General features: G+C 47.4%; 1 protein-coding gene and 1 long non-coding RNA gene across 2 annotated transcripts in view; one reads left to right on the top strand and one right to left on the bottom strand.

The window, feature by feature from the left end:
• Positions 1-10,805, top strand: part of LOC116967082 — a 40,829-nt gene extending 30,024 nt beyond the window's left edge. Inside the window, exon 3 of the long non-coding RNA XR_004410131.1 lies at positions 10,577-10,805. This is a non-coding gene — a long non-coding RNA (uncharacterized LOC116967082). The remainder of the gene's footprint in view (positions 1-10,576) is intronic.
• LOC116967078 (SUN domain-containing protein 2-like) lies at positions 1,675-21,872 on the bottom strand. Its single transcript, XM_033013554.1, has 11 exons — positions 21,785-21,872; positions 17,166-17,387; positions 16,384-16,461; positions 15,200-15,243; positions 14,170-14,326; positions 11,361-11,570; positions 10,129-10,213; positions 6,620-6,735; positions 4,395-4,562; positions 3,461-3,553; positions 1,675-1,952 (listed from the first exon to the last, which is right to left on the bottom strand). The coding sequence occupies exons 1-11, from the start codon at positions 21,842-21,844 to the stop codon at positions 1,839-1,841; spliced, it is 1,347 nt and encodes a 448-aa protein (XP_032869445.1). The 5' UTR covers positions 21,845-21,872; the 3' UTR covers positions 1,675-1,838.
• Positions 21,873-22,284: the final 412 nt, after the last annotated feature.

Here is a 22,284-nt window from a genome sequence, read left to right as displayed (position 1 = left end):
TAAGGATAAGGGGGAAATCTTTTAGGACCGAGATAAGGAAAACATTTTTCACACAGAGAGTGGTGAATCTCTGGAATTCTCTGCCACAGAAGGTAGTTGAGGCCATTGACTATATTTAAGAGGGAGTTAGATTTGGCCCTTGTGGCTTATGGAGAGAAACATAGAAACATAGAAATTAGGTGCAGGAGTAGGCCATTCGGCCCTTCGAGCCTGCACCGCCATTCAATATGATCATGGCTGATCATCCAACTCAGTATCCCGTACCTGCCTTCTCTCCATACCCTCTGATCCCCTTAGCCACAAGGGCCACATCTAACTCCCTCTTAAATATAGCCAATGAACTGGCCTCGACTACCCTCTGTGGCAGAGAGTTCCAGAGATTCACCACTCTCTGTGTGAAAAAAGTTCTTCTCATCTCGGTTTTAAAGGATTTCCCCCTTATCCTTAAGCTGTGACCCCTTGTCCTGGACTTCCCCAACATCGGGAGCAATCTTCCTGCATCTAGTCTGTCCAACCCCTTAAGAATTTTGTAAGTTTCTATAAGATCCCCTCTCAATCTCCTAAATTCTAGAGAGTATAAACCAAGTCTATCCAGTCTTTCTTCATAAGACAGTCCTGACATCCCAGGAATCAGTCTGGTGAACCTTCTCTGCACTCCCTCTATGGCAATAATATCCTTCCTCAGATTTGGAGACCAAAACTGTACGCAATACTCCAGGTGTGGTCTCACCAAGACCCTGTACAACTGCAGTAGAACCTCCCTGCTCCTATACTCAAATCCTTTTGCTATGAAAGCTAACATACCATTCGCTTTCTTCAATGCCTGCTGCACCTGCATGCCCACTTTCAATGACTGGTGTACCATGACAACCAATATTTCAGAAATTAACTGGAATTTAGGTAGTTTTTTCACACAAAGGGTGGTGGGTGTATGGAACGAGATGCCAGAGGAGGTAGTTAAGGCTGGGACTATCCTAATGTTTAAGAGACATTTGGACACGTACATGGATAGGACAGGTTTAGATGGATATGGGCCAAACGCGTGTGAGTGGGACTAGTTTAGACATGTTGGTCGGTGTGGGCAAGTTGGGCTGAAGGGCCTGTTTCCACACTGCATCATTCTATGACTAAAAAGTTAAGAAGAAAAATGCATGTAGATAAGTAGAGCAGATTTGAAAGAGGAGTGAAATGTAAAGGCAGAGAGAGGTTTATGGGTGGAAAGGAACATAGGAAAGGAAGGGGAGGGTGGGCTTGGGCAGTTGGATGAAGGAAAAATAGACAGTGCTGGAGTAACTCAGTGGGTCAGGCAGCATCTCTGGAGAACATGAGTCCGGAGCCGGGTCCTGGATCCAGAAGTGCGGTCGGAGACGGGGCCGGGAACTGGTAAGTCCATACCCCCCTCCCCTACAACCCCCTCCCCCACACCCCCCCTCCCCATCCCCACAACCTCCCATACCACCCTCCTCTCCCCCCACACCCCCTCCCCAACCACAGACCCCCCCCACCCACACAAACCCTGCCCACACAAGCCCCCTCCACCCCCAACACCCCTGCCCACAACCCCCTCCCCCCTCAACCCCCCCACCTGCCCCCCATCCCCCGCCCTCACACCCCCACCAACACACCCCGCTCCCCCCACAACCCCACGCCGTAATGAAAATTTTTTCAAATTAAGGATGTTTCATTCTAAATATATTTAATATAAAATAATTATAAATAATTTAAAACACTATAAACATTTATGACAGAAATTGACATTGTTGCTGGAAATCAACTTTGAATTCAGATTACGTAGAGGTTGTTCGTGTTGTAGAGTGCGGGGCAGCCGAGCTCCAGAATCACATGGCTGGTTCTCCGTGGACACGGAACCGGTAGAGGCAAGTATATTCTGGATGGCCCCAGTTGCTATTCACCCGCAGTTCAGTGAATTTGTAAACGGCAGCATCTTTATTCTACAAAGCAAAAAAACATGACGACAGATCAGGGAACCTGTGCTTCAGTATGAAAGTACTGTAGGCAGGAGAGAAGATGGATTAGCTACAAACCAGACTTAAAACATCCTGCTGATCATGGATTTCAGGACATTCTATTCAATTACATACAGCATTGATAACAAGCATTTTATCATGGAAAAGGTCGATGCTTTACAGAGGTATAAGAGCAGCATAGATTTCAATTACAGCAGGAAATACTGGGAGCAACAGCTTTACTCCATGTAGCATCGTGGATGGGGAAAGAACATGCTTACTTCCACAGGCTTGCTTTGTGGCAACTGACAAATTGTGAATAAAGTGGCCACACTTGAATATATAAACTTCTATTCTGGAAAGATAAAATGCTGCAGTAACTCAGTGGGTCAGGCAGCATTCCTGGACCTGCCTGACCTGCTGAGTTACTCCAACATTTTGTGTCTTTCCTCGGTAAATCAGCATCTGCAGGTTCTTGTTTCTACAATCTGTAATCTGGATTGGTTCAGCAAGTTTGAAACTTGTAGATGCTTCAAGTAGATCAGCCACTGATCCAGCTCTCCTCGGTTTCCCTATCTTTGCATCTGAAAACATGTTTATCCTTGAGCAGATTGCATGAATGGTCAATTAAAAAAAGTATCTCTGCGCACCTGCTGCCTGACCCGAGTATTTCTAGCATTGTGTTTCAGTCCTCCATCACCTGCAGATTTGCAATTTTCTATTTGTAACTTGTCATTTGTTCCAGTCAATACGATATTTGCGATAATACAAGTCTGAAGAAGGGTCTCAAACTGAAACGCCTCCCATTCCTTCTCTCCAAAGATGCTGCCTGTCCCACTGAGTTACTCCTGCATTTTGTGTTCATCTTCGGTGTAAAACATCTGCAGCATCAGCATTTCCTTCTTACACAATGCGCAAACTCCTCCCAAACATATTTAATTTTCAGCAAAAGACGCATGTGAGAGAACTTACTGACAGTCCCTGATCCCTTGGAGCAGGGGCGGAAATCTTGGGGGTACAGGGGGGACACGCCCCCCCCCCCCCCCCCCCCCGTGCTTTGAGAGGTGGGGGGCAATCCCCTCCATGTTTTGTACTGATTGTGGATGATCAGCCATGATCACATTGAATGGTGGTGCTGGCTTGAAGGGCCAAATGGCCTACTCCTGAACCTATTGTCAATTGATAGTGTTAGTGTGCGGGGATCGCTGGTTGGTGCGGACTAAGGGCCTGTTTCAGCACACTATCTCTAAGCTAAACTAAAACATGGGTGAAGTCAGCACCAAAACTCAGAATCACAGTTCAAACACCAGTGAGCTAACTGTCAAATATTGGCACATGCCAGATTTTGGTTAACAGTTACTACATCGCAAAGTATATTTTTGTAAAAGATAGATAAATATTTGAGTCAAAGGAAAATAAAAGCTTACAGGAAAAGGCCAAGGTTATAGGATTGTTCCAGCAAAGAATCAATGATCCTTTATGCACTTCCATACCTGCACCTCAAACGTCTGGATGGAATCCCCTTCCTCATTATACGTGTATTGTCCCAATAGGACCCCTTCGGCTTGATTTTCATCATCCAAGCCCTGTGAACAAGTAGAAATTAGCAAGCTTTGCACACAGAAAATTACTCTCCAGTCACCCCAACAATTATACCAGCTGGTGAAAGCAGGACTTTCACCCTTGCCTGGGTGAAAGCTTGGTTGAATATATAAAGTCATTTCATTTCAAACAGAAGAAGTAGTTCCCTAAAAGTCAATTGGAAAAATGTCATCACCTCATTTAGCACATGAAGTGAATCTGTACACAATCAAACAGAATGAAACGATGTCCTACATGCGTAGCATCAACTCTCATCTGTGGTAGAATCAGTGTTTCCCACCACAGGGGCCTCATCAGGCACCTCTATACCCACAGAACTAGAGTGGAAGCAAGTCATCCTCAATCCTGAGGGAATACCAGTGAAGAATTGTTCAGGAAAGCACTTGGCATAAAAATTGTCCCTAGTATGTGTAGGGTAGCGTTAACTTTAATCTCATCTATTGGTTGTAAAGTTGCTTAATCACTGTATGAAGCTTTTGTGGTTCGCAGTGTTGAGGATTGTGCAATAAAGTGACAAAACTCAGTGAAGACAGTGAAAACCCAGAATCACAGTTCAAACACCAGTATGAGCAACTTGTGTAGCATGGAAGATTGAAGATTATATTAGTGGGCCTTCTATTTGAGGGATTATTGTTCTGGACTGTGAAATGGAATTTGCTCATTTTTAACAGAACTTGTTAATGTTATTGATGTGGATTGTGAGACCACTCGGGACCCTGAACATGGAATCCAATGTCCAAGAAAGCCTTGCCATGTTCAGCAGCATGCTCCAGACAAACACCATGGTTCCCAAATATACACTCATATTCTATACGTTTCACTCACATAAACAGAGAAGTCTTGAGGGGCACTTCTAATTGATCCACTAGGAGAAATGGATCTGGGAATGTGCTCTAGGGTAAAGGCTGTAGGCCTGATCCGGACAGCAAGCTCGATGACAACAAAGCCTTGGGAACCTTTAAATGGCCAACAGTTCCCAGGATGAACCTCCGGCTGCAAGAGAGAACAAGAACAAAAACATTAGGAAATATTCTCAGTTTAGTTTAGAGATACAGCGCGAAAACAGGAAATATTAACACTATCCTACACACTCGTGACAATTTTGTTTTACATTTACCAAGCCAATTAACCTACAAACCTGTACGTCTTTGGAGAGTGGGAGGAAACCGAAGATCTAGGAGAAAACCCACGCAGGTCACGGGGAGAACGTACAAACTCCGTACAGACAGCACGCACAGTTGGGATCGAACCGGGGTCTCTGGCGCTACAAGCGCTGTAAGGCAACAACTCTACCACTGTGCCGCCCACAATTATCCCCCTACCTTTCAACAGAACACTGATTCTTCCTAAAGGGACAGCAAAGATTTGGATTTTTGGACACGATCCACGTGAGGATACGAGGATATTTACAGAATAATGAAAGGCAGAGTGGATGTGGAAAGGATGTTTCCACTGGTGGGAGAGTCTAGGACCAGAGGTCACAGCCTCAGAATTAAAGGGTGCACCTTTAGAAAGGAGGTGAGGAGGAACTTCATTGCCACAGAGGGTTGTGGAGGCCAAGTCAGTGGAGATTTTTAAGGCAGAGATAGACCAATTCTTGATTAGAACGGGTGTCAAGGGTTATTTTGGGAACAGGGATGGGTTGTTGGGATGGGGGTTATTATGGCAGGAATCTGCAGTCTCGACCCCTCAATGTTTTCTGCCAATTTACCTCAACCCTGCACAATGAGAAAACGCGCTACAATTTTCCAGCAGAGCCCATTGCTGCTTTTGGTTCATGGTGTGACAATTATTAAGTTAATGAAGAGAACAGGAGTTACTGAGACATTTTTAACACACTGCCCCCAACACAGATACTCTCACACCATCTACAAAGTATCAGGACAAGTACCTGAACCAGCAGGACCTCTGTCTCGGGCAGTGTGATCAAATGCAACACAAAATATGCTTTCTCCCATTTCCTCTAAATCTTTCTTTGCTTTAAAATCTCAACCCTCTGGACTTAGGCACCTCTGTAAGCTACAGGCAAATGCTGGCAAATGGGATTAGTTGATGGTTGACGTGGACGTGTTGAGCACAAAGGGCCTGTTTCTGTGCTATATGACTCCATAAGTGGATTAAAAAAATCTGAACTCAATTGAAGATTTGACAAACACACTGGCAATCTATATCCAGGTGAGAGGAATGGGGACCATAAAGCGTCGTAGTTTGGTTATAGCAGATGGAAGGAGCCCACTTTTACTTAAGGAAGGATATTTTTGCTATGGAGGGAACACATCAGAAGTGCAGCAGATTAACTGTAGGGATGGCAGGGCTGACGTATGAAGAACAATCTGGTCAATAGTCATTGGAGTTTGGAAGGAATGATCATTTTTTAGAAACCTACAAAATGTAGAAGTTGTAACAGGACTGGAAAGATTCGAGGTAAGATGTTCCTGATGCTGGGGAGTTTCAGGACCAGGATCACAGTGCGAGGATAAGGTGAGGTCATGTAGGACTCAGAGGGAGAGAAATCTCTTCATCCAGAGTGGTGAACCAGAGGAATTCTCCATCATGGAATGCAATTGAAATCAGATTGTTGAATATACTCATGACTTAAATATTGTTCTTGTAGCTAGAGGGACCAAGAGGTATGGGGAGAAAGGTATGGGGAGTCCCCCAACTGGGGACTCAATTTGGATGATCATACTGAGGGGTTGAGTGGGCTTGAAGGGCCACATTGCCTACTCCTGTTGATAATTTCCATGTTTCTATTCCATATCCCACAACTGTGGTACTGAACAAGCACACATGGTGGGCCAATACATGATTTTTTTGGACATATATATCAATAACTTGCATTCTTCTGACAGGGAAGAAATGTTATGCAGACAGATTATGTTTCACATAAACCTGGGGAAAGCAGAAGACACACACTAGTTGTGGTGCCCCCAACAGCAAATCTTGAAGTTGTGGACCTATAGCGTCCCTGTACCTTGCTGCCTCTAGGAGAGTATTCAAAGGTCACTGCTTTCAAGACAGAAGGGAGCAGCAGTACAAGGATTATATACCTGAATGACAGCTCTGGGTGACCGAGATTGGTACCACAGTGGAAAGCCAAACAGACTAAGAAGAGCAGTCTTGGTCTCTAACGTCTCTGTGCAGCGTGTGTGGATCACACTGCCACCTAACAAGAGAAAAAAATCATAATCATATCACTGAATGGACAAAGTTAATCATGAATCCTTCAAGAAATATGCAGGTTTGCAGAGAACTGCAAAACTCTGGCAGAGGGATTGGAAAGTTTTTGCTTGAGTGCTGACCACTAAGAAGAACTTTCCAATTTGTCCAAGAACTCAACACATCCAGCACAACTGTAGAAATAATTTAATGTTGCAATCACAATTGTTTAAGTAAACTTGAAAACTAATTTTCATACAATGTCCAACAGGTTGGAGCACAGAATCCAGCTGAAACTTTAAATACACAGCTGAATGGCCACCAGGTGGCAGTGGTTGGATATGTACCCTCCCAAATCTCAACCATTTACTTGCTCTCATCATTTTTCCATTCTATACAACTATAATAAACAAGGAGCTGTTTTTGCAAAAAATTAAGCACAATGAGAAAGATTTCTGTAACATAAAATGAGAGTAAAACTGCTACCCGCTGACCAAGGTATAAAAATATTGTTATTTGTGGGCAGTTAGCTGGGAACATGTGCAACAAATGACTGCTGTCTGCATAGGTTCTTTTTCTCAATAATATAAAGCCATATAGCATTACATCTGACCTAGTTTAGAGACTAGCCAGAAAGGACAATTTATATTGTAGAACATATATTTCTCATATATTGTAGAACATCTATTTACATCGTATGAACAGGCCCTTTTGTCCCACTGTGTCTGCATCGACCGTGATGTCAGCCTAACTCATCCATCTGACTGGACATGGTCTGCATCCCTCTACTCCCTGTCTGTACATGTATCTGTCCAAATGCCTTTTAAATATTACTATTGTATCTGCTTCCACCACCTCCCCTGACAACACACCTACAGCTGGGCAAGAAAAACTTGCCTCACACATCTCCTTTAAACACCCCCACCCCCCCCCCCTCACCTTAACTCTATGCCCTCGTGTATTTGACATTTCCACCCTGGGGAAAGACTGCCGACTCCATCTATATATCTCTCATAATTTTATATACTTCTATCAGGTCTCGTCTCAGCCTCTGACGCTCCAGCAAAAACATTCCGTTTGTCCAACCTCCCCTTATAGCTAATATTCTATTCTAGCATTCTGTCTAATCCAGGCAGGATCCTGGTCATTCTGCAGATGGCTGAAACCTAAAGTAGATCTTCAGCTTTCTACACAATTCCAATTAAGTCCAATGTTAGTTTGAGAAGAACCAAGCTTCTATCCACATTTCAAACCATGAGCTTGTCTTCTTTTCTTGCACTTCTACAGTGTTTAAGATTTCATTCGTCTGCCACTAGTTGCATCTTCACCGATCCAGCTGGTGTCGATGTTCATCTCAAATGTCTCCTGGTCTCCAGTCTATCTATTTTGTTCTCACTTTCTCTGCAACTTAAACTTTGCTTCAAGGAATAAAACTGGCTAACCAACAGAAGAGGGGAGCAATTAAATCAGGGCAGCAGTGACGGATCGGTAGACCTCCTGCCTGACAGCACCAGAGACTTGGGTTTGATCCTGACTACGGGTGCTGTCTGTACAGAGTTTGTACATTCTCAGGTCACAGGTCACAAGGGGTCACAGTTTAAGGATAAGGGGGAAATCTTTTAGGACCGAGATGAGAAAAACATTTTTCACACAGAGAGTGGTGAATCTCTGGAATTCTCTGCCACAGGAGGTAATTGAGGGCAGTTCATTGGCTATATTTAAGAGGGAGTTAGATGTGGCCCTTGTGGCTAAAGGTATCGGGGTATGGAGAGAAGGCAGGTACAGGATACTGAGTTGGATGATCAGCCATGATCATATTGAATGGCGGTGCAGGCTCGAAGGGCCGAATGGCCGACTCCTGCACCTATTTTCTATGTTTCCCTGTGACCGCATTCTCCGGGTGCTCTGGTTTTCTCCCACACTCCAAAGATGTTCAGGTTTGTAGGTTAATTGGAAGTTGTAAAATTGGCCAGAGGGCAGAATAAGACCCATCTTTTCTTCCACCTAATAACATTAAATGACTTGGAGTTCCAGATTTACAGATGATACTGTGAACAGGGGATATTAATGGAATTGGAGGCAAATACAGAATAGGGTTTGTACAGGCTGGTTACAGCTGTAATTCAAATGTGAAATATTTCATTTTGGCAGGAGGAATAAGGCAATGTAAACTAGAGGGCACAATTCTAAAAGGAGTGAAGAAACAACAGTGTCTCTGGAATGGGTGACGTTTCGGGTCGAGTCCCTTCATCAGACCTTCACATCCTTCTTACACACGTGGGTGATATATGTGCCTTTGGAAGGAAGTTTAAAAACTCCTGTACTTTATAAATAACAGCTCAGGGTACAAGAGCAAAGAAGTGATGGGGGAACTTTGTAAAACACAGGCTTGGCCACAGCTGGAGTAGTGCATCCAGTCCTGGCTGCCTTGCCCTCAGAAAGGCATGAAGCTTCGGAGAGAGCGCACAAGAGATTATTCAATGTGTTTGCAGGGATGGTGGAGCAGTGGACAGAATGAAGATGGCCAATGGTGCCCCAGGGCAAGGCCATCCCACCAATGATACTATGAACTGGGGATATTAATGGAATTGGAGGCCTACCAGCGGGTCCTGGAGCGACGTTTCCCTGAGGGGACCTGGCCAGAACATCAGCGTTGGCGGCGGCGCAGAACATCGGCGTTGGCGGGGCAGAACATCGGCTTTGGCGGCAGTGCAGCGCTGGAGCGCTATTGCGGAGCGGGCGATGCCTTTCCTGGGTCGCCGCGCTGGGACTCCAGTATGCTGGGACCGCCGAGAAAAAAACATCGTGGAGCCGCCAGCTGCGGAGCGGCCGGCTGCGACGTTTGAACTTTTTTGAACTTACATCTCGCCGAGATCACCAGTGTGCGGAGCTCCGTCTGGCGTGGTCTGTTGGCTTGGAAGCCGCAGGCTCCGGTGGGAAGGCGGTCGTTCCTGGCACCCCAAGCTGCTGGGGGTTCTCCCGACGCCGGCGTACCATCACCCGGCGAGAACATCGGGCGCCGTGGCGGCGACTGTGGAGGCCTCAATAGGCCCAAGGTGGACAAGAGGATGGGGACTGGACTTTGTGCCTTCCCCCACAGTGGGAATCACTGTGGGGGGATGTTTTGGTGTTGAATTCTTTTGTGAATACTGTGTTGTATTTTTTTTATTGGTGTGCTGCATGGACATCAGAATTTCCCCTGAATAGGGGGATTAATAAAGTATTTATCTATCTATCTATCTATACAGAATAGGGTTTTTTGGGAGGATGAATAGGGCAATGAAAGAACACCCCATTCCACAGGAGCAAGTCAAACATGACTAAAGTGCCAGCCCACACAACACCCTTTCAGTCTGTTACATTCAGTTTTACTTGGCCCGGGCTTTTGTCTGATACTTACCAGCAGATTCCAGTGCATAATCCACCAATCCAACCCTGTCAGCGCTGTACAGTTTCAAGGCTTGCTCCACAATGCTTTTCACTTCCTACCAAAGGAAAAAATAACAATAATGTGGGATAAGAAGGGGGCAGTAGAGTGCAATAGAGTGTAGAGCCCACACACATACAGAAACCAGACGGCAATGCTCCCTTCAACAGTTCCCACAAAATGATCCCTCTTATCCATTCCCATAATCTGGAATTAGCAAGGTCTAATAAAAGTGAGCAATGGAGAGCCCACGTATACTGCGTAGAAGGTAGCAGGATTATGTGATCAGGTCAATAATTATTAAAGTACATTGACATGGATAGGAGAGGTTTGGAGGGATATGGGGCAAACGCAGGCAGGTGGGACTAGTGTAGCAATGTTCTATTCAGTTTGACATTGCCTTACTACCTGTCCTTCACAGACAGGTTCCTGAAGAAAACTACCTGTGACCACAAGTGATCAACGTAGAACGAGCTACAGACACTGTGGGAGAAGAACTCGATGGATCCCATCAGATGGTTCCCCAAGCAGACAGAGGAACTCGCCAACAGTAGTGTGAGGAGCCCTCCCAGTCAGACCCTGCCTGCTCGGTCAGTAAAGCACCCCACTGCACGCTGCCATTGAGGTGGTTGTGGTGTGGACAACATTCACCTCCTTTATGCACTGGGTGTTTGACAGGAAGGTCAGAAGAAGAATGGAAGGGCTCTTGTCATGGTTCACCCTGAGCAGTTGTGCATCAGTGATCTATGAGCTGTTCACAGGGACGCACAACAAGATAAATGTCAACTGCTGCTGGAAGATCATTATCTGAGCGGTAGACTCACGTTGGTCTGCCCAAAAATTGATCTTCCTGCATAAGATGTGGGTAAATGAATTGCTGCCGACTGGCACATTCCAGGGTGTGGGAGTATGTGGTGTGTGGGACACACTGAAGCTCAGTGCAGTCAATGCAGCGGCTGTGGGGGAGTGGGCTTGGTCTAAGGTCCGGCCACCACTAGACACTGAGGGACTCTCAGACACTTCATGGGAGCACTGTTTAAGGATGTGTTGTTCATTGACACATTGCAAGCGAAAGTACTGAATTGATGGAACGTAGAGCAAGACATGCCCCAATTTCATTAACTGTATATAATATGAACAAATTACTTTTCTGAAATGCAATAGTCTGTTCCAGTTAGAGCAACTGGCTGCTTGCATGCTTGTACCTTCATAATCCCTGCTCTGACAGCTGCCGAGTGTGTCTCCATTGCAGGACCAGGGTAAAGTGATGCATCTGAGAGGATCTTCTTCTCCAAGGCAGCAAGGAGGGCCTCGAGTTCCTTGCGCTTCACCAGCTGTGCTGTCAGTGGTTCCCCTGTGCTATCTTGTGATGAACCAAAGAGCAGCTTGTGGACCAGTGGGAGCAACGCCGTCTCCTAAACACACAAGAGCAGGATAGTCAGCGCTCCTCCTTGTAAACATTGAAATCAATGCAAAACAGTATCTTTGTCATCCTAAAAAATCATTATTTTACAATTGTTGATCCTTTGGCGAGGGAGACAAGGCAAGGGAATACATTATAGCTGAAAGGATACTGAACCGTGGTGGGGAACAGAAAGATCTTGGAGAGCTTGTTGTGTAGGAAGGAAATGCAGATGCTGGTTTACACTGAAGATAGACACAAAATGCTGGAGTTACTCAGCGGACCAGGCAGCATCTAATGCTCCAGAGATGCTGTCCGTCCCGCTGAGTTACTCCAGCATTTTGTGTCTATCTTTAGAGAGCTTGTTCATGGATCTTTGAAGGTAGTGGGACAGTCATCTTGGAACTGTGGAAAACGTTAGCTCAGCCGTACCTGTAACATTGTGTGGATTCTGGTTGCCTCCCTACAGGATTGATGGGAGTTCACTAGAGAGACACAAGAAAGGTTTACAACATTGGCAGGACTGCAGAAGAAAGGTTGCAAGGAGAGAGTCGCCAGGAACTGCAGCAGGTAGATTGTTTGAGTGGTTATAATATTATAGATAAAAAGACAAAATGCTGGAGTAACTCAGCGGGACAGGCAGCATCTCTGGAGAGAAAGAATGGATCATGTTTCGGATTGAGACCCTTCTTCAGACGTCTCGACCCAAAATGTCATCCATTCTCCACCCCCCAGAGATGCTGCCTGTCTCGCTGATGTCTATCTGTGGTGTAAACCAGCATCTGCAGTTCCTTCCTACACATAAGGTGATGATATTCTGATTGGTCCATTCAGAGTAAACAAAGTTGGGAATGTAATTCAATTGGCACAAAGGTTTGATGCAATTAGTACAGTGGGCCAAGGGTTCACTGCCTGAATGGCTGTTGGAAGCAGAACTCACAATTACTGGGCACCTGAACCAGCAGTAGGAGAGGCTGTGAGCGAGATTCACCTGTGTCCCAGCACCAAAAACAAAAGGTGGGAACTATAGGTCAATTGACAGGTACGTGGACAGGACAGGTTTGGAGGGATAAGGACCAAACGCAGGTAGGTGGGACTAGTGTAGCTGGGACATGTTGGTGGGTGTGGGTGTTGGGCAGAAGGGTCTGTTTCCACACTGTATCACTCTATGATTTTAATTCATCCAGCACTCATAGTTCACAAGAGGAAATAACGAATCATTTGGTAAGCTGAATCTAATCAAACGTAGCCGACATAGTTTAATAAAAATCATGTGTGACAAAACTTGACAGGATGTGATAGGGAGTTGATAAGGGAAACCTGTAAATGTAGTGGGAAGGAACTGCAAATGCTGGTTTAAACCAAAGATAGACACAATAAGCTGGAGTAACTTAGCGGCTCAGATAGCATCTCCGGAGAAAAGGAATTTTCTATTTGTTTTCTCCAGAGATGCTGTCTGACCCGCTGAGTTACTGCAGCTTTTTGTGTCTATCTCCTGTAAATGTCGTGTGTATTTAGATCTCCAAAAGGCATTTGCCACAAATGAGGCTGCTGCAAAACAATGAAGAGCCCAAGATATTGGAGGAAGTGTGCTAACATGGACTTAAAGGTGGCAGTCATACAGAAAAAGATGTTAGAATAAATGCATGAAAACTGCAGATGTGATAAATCTGAAAAACAAAATGCTGAGCACTCGGGTCAGGCTGCATCTGTAGCCTGACCCGAGTGGGTGGGTGGATGGGTGGATGACTCTGATAGTGTAAAACCAGGTGGCCATGGGGATAAGCTGCACACAAAGTTATCTGGTCATGGAGTGAATAGGAGCGGTTAGGTGAAAAGACAAATAGACAAAAGATCGTAGCAGTTACAAAATGCAGAGCAAGAAGACATGTCTAGGAAGGAACGGCAGGTGCTGTTTAAACCGAAGATAGACAACGGGACAGGCTGCATCTCTGGAGGGAAGGAATGGGTGACGTTTCAGGTGGAGACGCTTTTCAGACAAGACATGTCTGGCAGGTCAGCATGGACATGCCCTCCACTTTTGGATGGAGATTTAAAAAAACAAACCAACCCAATTATCACAAATGTGCAACTGATACTAACAGAGGAATCAAGTTGCCCAAGATTATTGAATTCAGTTCAAGCCCAGAGGACTGCCATGAGCCCAAATGGAAGGTGAGATGCCATTCCCCAAGATTGCTTTGAGCCTCATTGCAACAGTGCAGGAAATCACAGACTGTTCAGTCACTCCCACATCCAAGAGTCAGAATGAGATAACATGAAGCTCAGGAGTGCCCCATGGAGTGAACATAGGTGCTCCGCACAGTAGAAACCCAACGCCTGTTTGGTTTCTCCAATGTAGAGGAGACCACGTCGTGAACACAGGGAAAGGAGCAGAGGGGGAAAAGGAGAGACAGTGAGAGAAAGGGAAGAATGCAGTTAGAGAGGGAGGGGGTGAGTGGGAGTTGAGTGTTAAAGAAGGGGAGGGAAGAGGGCAAGATACTTTCCACACTTTCCTCTTCACCTCAATCTCTTTGATCATCTCTAAGGCAGAAGAAGTGCAAAGTTTTGGCCTTTTACAGTTAAATAAAAAACTATTTGGGAAAACTTACATCAGTCATACTTTTAATTTTGTTTTCCAATGCTTGCATGCTGGAGTCCACGTCCTTCTGGCCCGCACGTGCAATCTGCAGCTCCAGCCGTGTCTGGCTGAGCTGCTCCTCCAGCAGCGCCAGTGCAGTCAGTAGCTGCTTCTGTTCATCTGTCAACCTATAATAATAATAATCAATATAATTTTATTAGCCAAGTATGTATACGTACAAGGAACTTGCCTTGGTGCTTTGCTTGTAAGGATAAAAACATGATATACTGCAGACAATTAAAAATAAAACATTATAATTTAAACATGTGGAAATAAAGTACCAGAGTAAAAAGATGCTACAGACTTTTGGCTGTTGAGTAGAGCTACTGGTCATGGAAAAATACTGTTTTTATGTCTGGCTGTGGCCCAGACAAAACCTGCCCCAGACAGGACAAAGCAAGCCATCATAGTGCAGGAGCAGAGGCAGCACGGTGGTGCAGAGTAGAGCTACGGCCTTACAGCGCCAGAGACCTGGGTTCAATCCTGACTACCGGTGTAAGGATGATCGTTAGTCTGCACGGACTCGGTGGGCCGAAGAGCGTGTTTCCACGCTGTACCTCGAAACTAAAAACAACGTTGACCTGTTTCATGCAGCAACCCCTCCCCCCCGAGGGTCTGCTCCATCTCCAATCCTGGCTGGAAACACACAGCATCAGCGTTATACTGCTCACAGCTCAGCCACAGGCAAACCTGCTGCCGTGCCACACCCCAGGGGCATCTTGATGCATCTGCAGATACTGTGGCCGACAACATCAACACCGAAACATTTGTGGCGTGACGCGGCGTGATGACGTATGACGCGCGGTGTTTTTACAAGTGTCGCAACATTTTTTTGTCGCCTCTGGATTTTGAAATGTTCAAAATGTTTTGGTGACACTGATATGATGCCGGCAGTCACCGAAAAAGATCGCCAAGTGGGACGGGCCCTTAAATTAGTTATTTATCTCTATCGTTGTGAGCAGTTGATGCAGTCTAGAAACTGTCACAGCGCAGCTCTGTACCTTTCCACAGCAGATTCCATTTCCTTCACCTTCTGCAACAACATCTAGGAATAGAAATTAAAAACAGTTTATTTTTGAAGTTCGGAAGCTTTTTAATTCTACTCGCAGTTACTTATTTCACAACAAACACGTCAAATTTACAAATATGTAATGCAGAAAAGTCACTTTTCCATACTTCATATTTCCTTATAACATAGGCCATTTCAGCCCATCAAATCAATGCCAGCTCTCAGAGAATCCCAGTCCTTCACGAATTTTCCTTGAAACTAGTTCTTCACAAATTCTCATCAATTACCCGCAGAATCCACCATTCAATGTAAAGCAAACTTCACTGAACTGTAGCAGCTTAACACCCAGAGGATGGGAAATGCAGGGAATTCTCTGCCCAAGTGGCTCCGGAGACCAGTCCTTGAGACCAGTTCAACACCGAGGCCTTGATATTACAGAATTGAGAGTATGGTGTAAAATGGTGCCGAGATAAATGGTCTGACTGAGAGGTAGAGCAGCTGAGGGGCAGCACGGTGGTGCAGCGGTAGAGTTGCTGCCTCACCGCACCAGAGGCCCAGGTTCAATCTGTACGGAGTTTGTACGTTCTCCCCGTGACCTGCGTGGACTTTCTCCAAGTGCTCCGGCTTCCACCCACACTCCAAAGACGTACAGGTTTGTAGGCTAAATAGCTTAGTAAAATTGTAAATTGTCCCTAGTGTGTGCAGGATAGTGGTAGTGTGTGTGGATCACTGGTCAGCGCAGACTTTCCACGCTGTATCTCAAAAACAAAACAACAAAAAAGACTAAAAGCAGCCATTTCAGGCAGAATGTGAAGGAAAGCTTGGACCAGAGGCCTTAGCCTCAGAATAAAAGAATGTTCCTTTGGGAAGGAGATGAGGAGGAATTTCTTTAAACAGAGGGTGGTGAATCTGTGGAATTCACTGCCACAGTAGGCTGTGGATCTTTTTAAGGAATAGATAGATAGATTATTGATTAGTATGGGTGTCAGGGGTTATGGGGAGAAGGCAGGGGAATGGGATTAAGAGGGTAAGATAGATCAGCCATGATTGAATGGAGGAATAGACTTGATGAGCCAAATGGCCTCATTCAGCTCCTATCACTTATGAACCATGACTCCCTGTGCCCTCTCTACCCCTTCTCCCACACCAGCACCAGCTCCCTCTCCCCGCACCCACCTTGGTATTGCAACCAACTGCCCGCAGCGCCGGCTCCGTCCGCTCCTCATGCATCTGCTGGATGGCGGCGATGTCAGCCTGGAAGCAAACACACGCAGCGTTACAGTCTCACCAGGGGCACGCACCCACCCCACCTCTGTCCAACAGAGCCAGAGCCTTTGTAGAGAGAGAATACCAAATGTGTGCAGGTTGGTAGGTTAATTGGCCGCGGTAAATTGCCTCTTCCATGTCGGCAAGTGGAGAATCTGGGGGGGAGGGGATTGAAGACAATATGGAAAGAATAAAGTTCAGTTTAGTTTATTGTCACGTGTACAGTGAAAAGCTTCTGTGGCGTGTTATCCAGTCAGCAGAAAGACAATACATGATTACAATCGGGGCATTTACAGTGTATAGATACATGATAAGAGAATAACGTTTAGTGCAAGGTAAAGACAGTAAAGTCCGATTAAAGATAGTCCGAGGGTCACCAATGAGGTAGATAGTAGTTCAGGACTGCTCTCTAGTTGTGGTAAACGTATTCAGTTGCCAGATAACAAATGGATTAGATGGATAGATTAGTGCAAATAGGGGATCGATGGTCAGCGTGGACTCAGTGGGTCAAAGGGCCTGTTTCCATGCCATCTCTCTATGACTACCAGGCAGGTTAAGCAACAGGTTAACTAACAGCTGGATTTCCTCCTGTGTCAATCAAGGCTCTGCTCACCCCCCTACGGACAGACTCTACACATCACTGCCAGGCAGGGGTGGGGGAAGAGGCCAAGCTGCCAACATTTGACACTCACCTGCACCCTCTCCAGCGACTCGAAGGGCAGCATTTCCCGAAGCTCCTCCAGTCTCTGAAGGGTTACCTTGCCCAGCAGCTTGATGATGTGGGCTGGTGTCGGTGGGGGAGGGAGGCGTATGGTTTCAGACGGCTCACCGCCCCAGTCCAGCCAAGCCCGGAAGGCAGCGGTCAGCAGATCCAGCTCCTTCTCCATTCTGTGCACTCGCACCTGCAGGCCAGCCTAGGAACAGAGCAAGACGGTCAGCTTGGGCAGTATGGAGGCGCAGTGGTAGAGTTGCTGCCTTACAGCGCCAGAGACCCGAGTTTGATCCTGACTACAGGTAGTGCCTGTACGAAGTTTGTACGCTCTCCCCGTGACCTGGCTTGTAGATTAATTAACTTAGTATTAATGTAAAATTGTCCCTAGTGTGTGTGGGATGGTGTTAGTGTGTGGGGTGTGGAGCCAGTGGGCCAAAAGGCCTGTTCCCACGCTGTATCTCTAAACTAAAGTCCATATCAACCTGGCCCAGAATATAGCCATCGCCGCCCTTCAATGAGACCGTGCACAGCACATTTATTGTCAAGGCCACGTTCCACAGCATGGAGGGGGGACACCTCCAACCTAATGCAGGCCAACTGCAGCCAACACAGGCAAACTCTCCATCCTGCAACCCCATCTCAACCCCCAACTCTCCACCCCATTCACTCTGCCCCCAACCCACCCAGCAGCCCACCCCTTCTCCTCCACTTATCTCACATCTCTCCTCTATTTTCCCCTTGTAGATTGGTGCTGCATGTGAACCAATCACACATAAGCCAGCATCACTAACTCCACCCCACTATAACACTTATACTAACACTCGTTCCCAGTACTGCAGTTCGAGCAGCTAGGATGCACTGACAACCTGTCGTCCTCAACGCTGCTAAGTTTCAAGTGCTCATTAAAGATGTCTCTGGCTCTTGTTTACACCCCTCAACTACTTTCTCCCCAGGGTGGAAATGTCAAAGACCAGAGGGTACAGCTTTATGATGAGAGGGATAAAGTATAAAAGGTGATAGATTTTTATACCAGGTGGATGCTTGGAACACACTCTGCCAGGAGAGGCGGTGGAGGCAGATACGATAGAGGCATTTGATAGTCATATGGAGATGCAGGGAATGGCGGGATATAGATCGTGTGCAGGCAAGCAAGATTAGTCATCTTTGCATTATGTTCCACATTGACATTGTGGGCTGAAAGGCTATTCCCCTGCTGCTCCCTCCTCCCACCCACATTTCCAGCACTCATCTGCCTTTCATCTCTGCTCACCCATTCCCCCACTGGCCATGGGAAAGCTTTGATCAACATTTCTCCAGTGACAGCCCGGTGCTCGAGTTCAAGTCGTTCCAGCAACAACACTTACGGGCTGCAGGAAGGTCAAATCCCACCTTGGGCGTGAGCGTGTGTGAGCGTGCGCGACGGGTGTGTCGGGTGTGAAATTAAACGCTGCCTTGTCCCTGGGTGGCAGCTCTGGCCAACACCTCCCATCCACAGCCACAAAGCTGCAAGTCTCACTGCTCTTTCTGCCTGGGGATTGTGTGTAGTTCAAGCCTCTGCCCCACTTACGTGTCCTTGGCATGCTAATTACGCAACCTCGTGATCGCGTTGAGGCGCGACGGTCCCGCGAAGGTCGCGCGCGATTTTATGCGCCCGCACAGCCGTCTGGAGCGTGTGACGTCATTTGAAGATGGACACAAAATGCAGGAGTAACTCAGCGGGACCGGCAGCATCTCTGGAGAGAAGGAATAGATGATGTTTCGTGTCGAGACTCTTCTTCAGTCTGAAAGAAGGGTCTTGACCCGAAACGTCACCCATTGCTTCTCTCCAGAGATGCTGCCGGTCCCGCTGAGTTACTCCAGCATTTTGTGTCTATCTTCAATTTTCTTGGCCCCACTCTGGGAGTAGGAGTGGGGGCGGATCCTGACCGCAACGGCCGTGAGCCCCAGGCCGAGTTCGGCGATCTTTTGCCTGCTTCTGCTGCTGTTGGAGGTGAGACGTTGCGTCGCGCCAGGGTCGATTCAGCCCTTAGAAAACTTCTGATACCCACTTGAATCTTTCAAAAGCTGCAATGTGATAAATAACACTTAAACAAATAAAACTGAAGCAAATAAAGGCAAACAGAAGAACCATCTTGGGATGGAAAGAAATACTAAATAACGTGAGTGACCTGAATGAGGGACTTACCTGCAAGCCAGCCAGGAAACCCGTTCGACCCGTTTAAATCTTTCCCATCCACCAATACATCCAATTAGTTCAAATGGCAACTGTACCCGCATCAGACAGCTTTAAGAAATTCTCCGTGAATAAGGTCAAAACACAATTGGTGACACATTGTGTTAATACAATGTTACTAGAGACAATTAACAAGCGCTTCACAGTGACACCCCCACTGTCTTGCGGGAAGCGGTTTTTTTTCACCGATTTTCAAATTCCGGAATACAAAATATGGGGTGATTGTCCCCCACCTGTCAAAACATGGGGGGATGTCCCGTCCCCCCCCCCCCCACCTGGGGTTTTCTGCCCATGCTCTCCCCCACCCTTCCCTTTCAGATCTGAGTAGCACATGCCACTAGCTGCACTAGTGCTGCGGCCAATTCACATGCCATTCCCACTGCAAGCATCAGCTGCATCAGGAGGACAGGCCTCCAGTGTAAGTGAACAGGCAACCAGACAAAGGCACAGTGAGAAGCCGGGAGGGATGGACGATTGAAACCCATGCACAATAGACAAGGAGGGAGGGTCGGCCAAATGTATTCGGTATTGTGATTGGCAAGAGGGATGGTGTATTGAAGTGTATCGGCACGGAGGACAGCCTATTCTGATCGACAGGACGAAGAAAAACTTCCAACCCACTAAAACCCACACATGGAATTTTAAATATGCATTTTAAGCTCCTACTGCTGTGGAAGAGTATCAGTGAATGCCAAGATACACCAGGGACTCACTGGTTTCTGACACTCTGAAAAGACATTTGGACAGAAATATTGACAAAGGGTTGAGAGGACTGTGGGCCAAATGAGCCCAGTTTTCCAACTTGCTTGGCAAGGCCAACTAACAACATGTTGCATGACTACAACACCATGACTATCCTGGAGTCCCAGGGATGGACATGATTGTGCCGAGGACCTCCTGTGATTGTGCAAGTTACTGGGTCGCTGGTGGCTGTACTAGAATGTGGGAAAGGGGTGAATGGACTGGGAGGGATCCTGCAGCCAGGGCAGCCCCAGGGTAATAAGGTCATAAGTGATAGGAGCAGGAATAGGCCATTCAGCCCATCTACTCCGCCTACTTCTTGTGGCGGCGCGGCTCTGGCTGCAGCGGCTCTCTGGCAGTCCTGTTTGTTTTGTGTTTTTTGGGTTGTTTATTTTCGTTTACGTTAGTCTAGTTTTGGTTTTTAGTTTGTGTTTTTTTGGGGGGGGGGGGTTGAAACGGGGCTTGCTGTCTCTCCCTGCGGGGGAATGCGACTTTTTTGTCGTATTCCCCTTCTCTGCCTCCGTCTGCGCTGAGGCCTAATGGCGGAGCTGGCGACCTCGAGGCTCAGGAGGCAGAGCCCGCCAGGACTCGCACTGAGCTCGCTCCCGTGAGGACGGCCCGGCTCGGGGCTGGACAGTGCTTTCGTGAGGGGCTGTGACGCTACCGTGAGGACGGCCGGCCCGAGGAAGGAACGGTGCTCCCGCTCAGAGTGGCGAGCTCGGGGAGGTACGGCGTTCCCCAGCCCGAGGGAGGAGCGGTGCACCGGTCGGGGCGGCCCAGCCCGAGGGAGGAGCGGCGCCCCGGTCGGGGCGGCGACCAGTCGGGGTGCCCAGCCCGAGGGAGAAGCAGGCGCCCGGTCGGGGCGGCCCAGCCCCGAGGGAGAAGCGGCGCCCGGATCGGGGCGGCCCAGCCCAGGGGAAGCGGCGCCATTGCTGAAGGGCTTGCTTCCCCGAGTGATTCAGCGGCGCCCATGTCGGGGCCGAGCCGTGGCGCGAGGGAGGAGCGGCGGCCTGGCGCGAGGCTGAGACGGTGGCAGTACTCACGTGAGGGCGATCCGGCTCGGGGCTGGAACGAATGCTCCGGGGGCTGGGATGGCAGTTCTGGTGGCGGTGGCCTGAGAACGGGGTTCAGCCGCGGGCCAGCGGCTGCGTCAGCAGGTCTGGTGAGAGGCAGCTTCGACTACCCCGGGCCGCGGTGTTTGAGCCGCAGGACAGGTTTTAACATCGCCCGGGGGGTATCGCCTCAGCGCAGAAGGAGAAGAGGAGGGAAGAGACTGCAGCCCTAAGACTTTTGCCTCCATCACAGTGAGGAGATGTTGGGTGGACTCACTGTGGTGGATGTTAATATGTGTTTATTGTTGTTTTTTATTGTATTGTATTGTATGTATGACTGCTTAAATTTCGTTCAGACTTCGGTCTGGATGACAATAAAAGGCTATTCTATTCTATTCTATTCTATTCTATTCAATCATGGCTGATCTATCTCTCCCTCCTAACCCCATTCTCCTGCCTTCTCCCCATAACCCCTGACACCCGGACTGCTCACGGGCAGCCGTGACCTGTGGAGGCGGAGGGCTCCAGGAGGAAGAGTGAGAGTGCACGAGGATGGGACGGTCAGGGACTCACCTGAGTGCTTTCCAGCGCGTCCGGCTTTTCGGCACGAGACCAGATACCTGTGGATGACATCAAGAGGCCAACACCTGCAGAGGCAGAAAGGTTGCACTGAAGGTCGCCTCAGTCCACTCACTGCGCTCAGTCTGCCTGGACCTACCCGATCTCCCAACACTTTAATTCCCCTTCGCATTCCTACACTTAACCTTTCTGTCCTGGGCCTCCTCTATAGTCAGAGTGAGGCCAAATGCAAATTGGAGGAACAACATCTCATATTTTGCTTGGACAGCTTAAAATCCAGCAGTATGAATATTGATTTCTATAACTTCAAGTAAACCTTGCATCCCCTCTCTCTCCATCCCTCCCCCACCCAAGTTGTACCAGCTTCAAAGTCGTCTTGATAAGTTTCATTGTCTGTAGACTTTCTCACCCAACAAACAGCTAACAACGGCCTGTTTATTTTATCATTGTTACTTTTTTGCATATCTTTCATTCATTTGTTCTATATCACTCTA

Source organism: Amblyraja radiata, chromosome 38 (assembly GCF_010909765.2).
Source record: "Amblyraja radiata isolate CabotCenter1 chromosome 38, sAmbRad1.1.pri, whole genome shotgun sequence".
NCBI lineage: Eukaryota > Metazoa > Chordata > Chondrichthyes > Rajiformes > Rajidae > Amblyraja > Amblyraja radiata.
The sequence above is the reverse complement of the archived record's forward strand: the minus strand, read 5'-3'. Positions and strand labels throughout refer to the sequence as shown.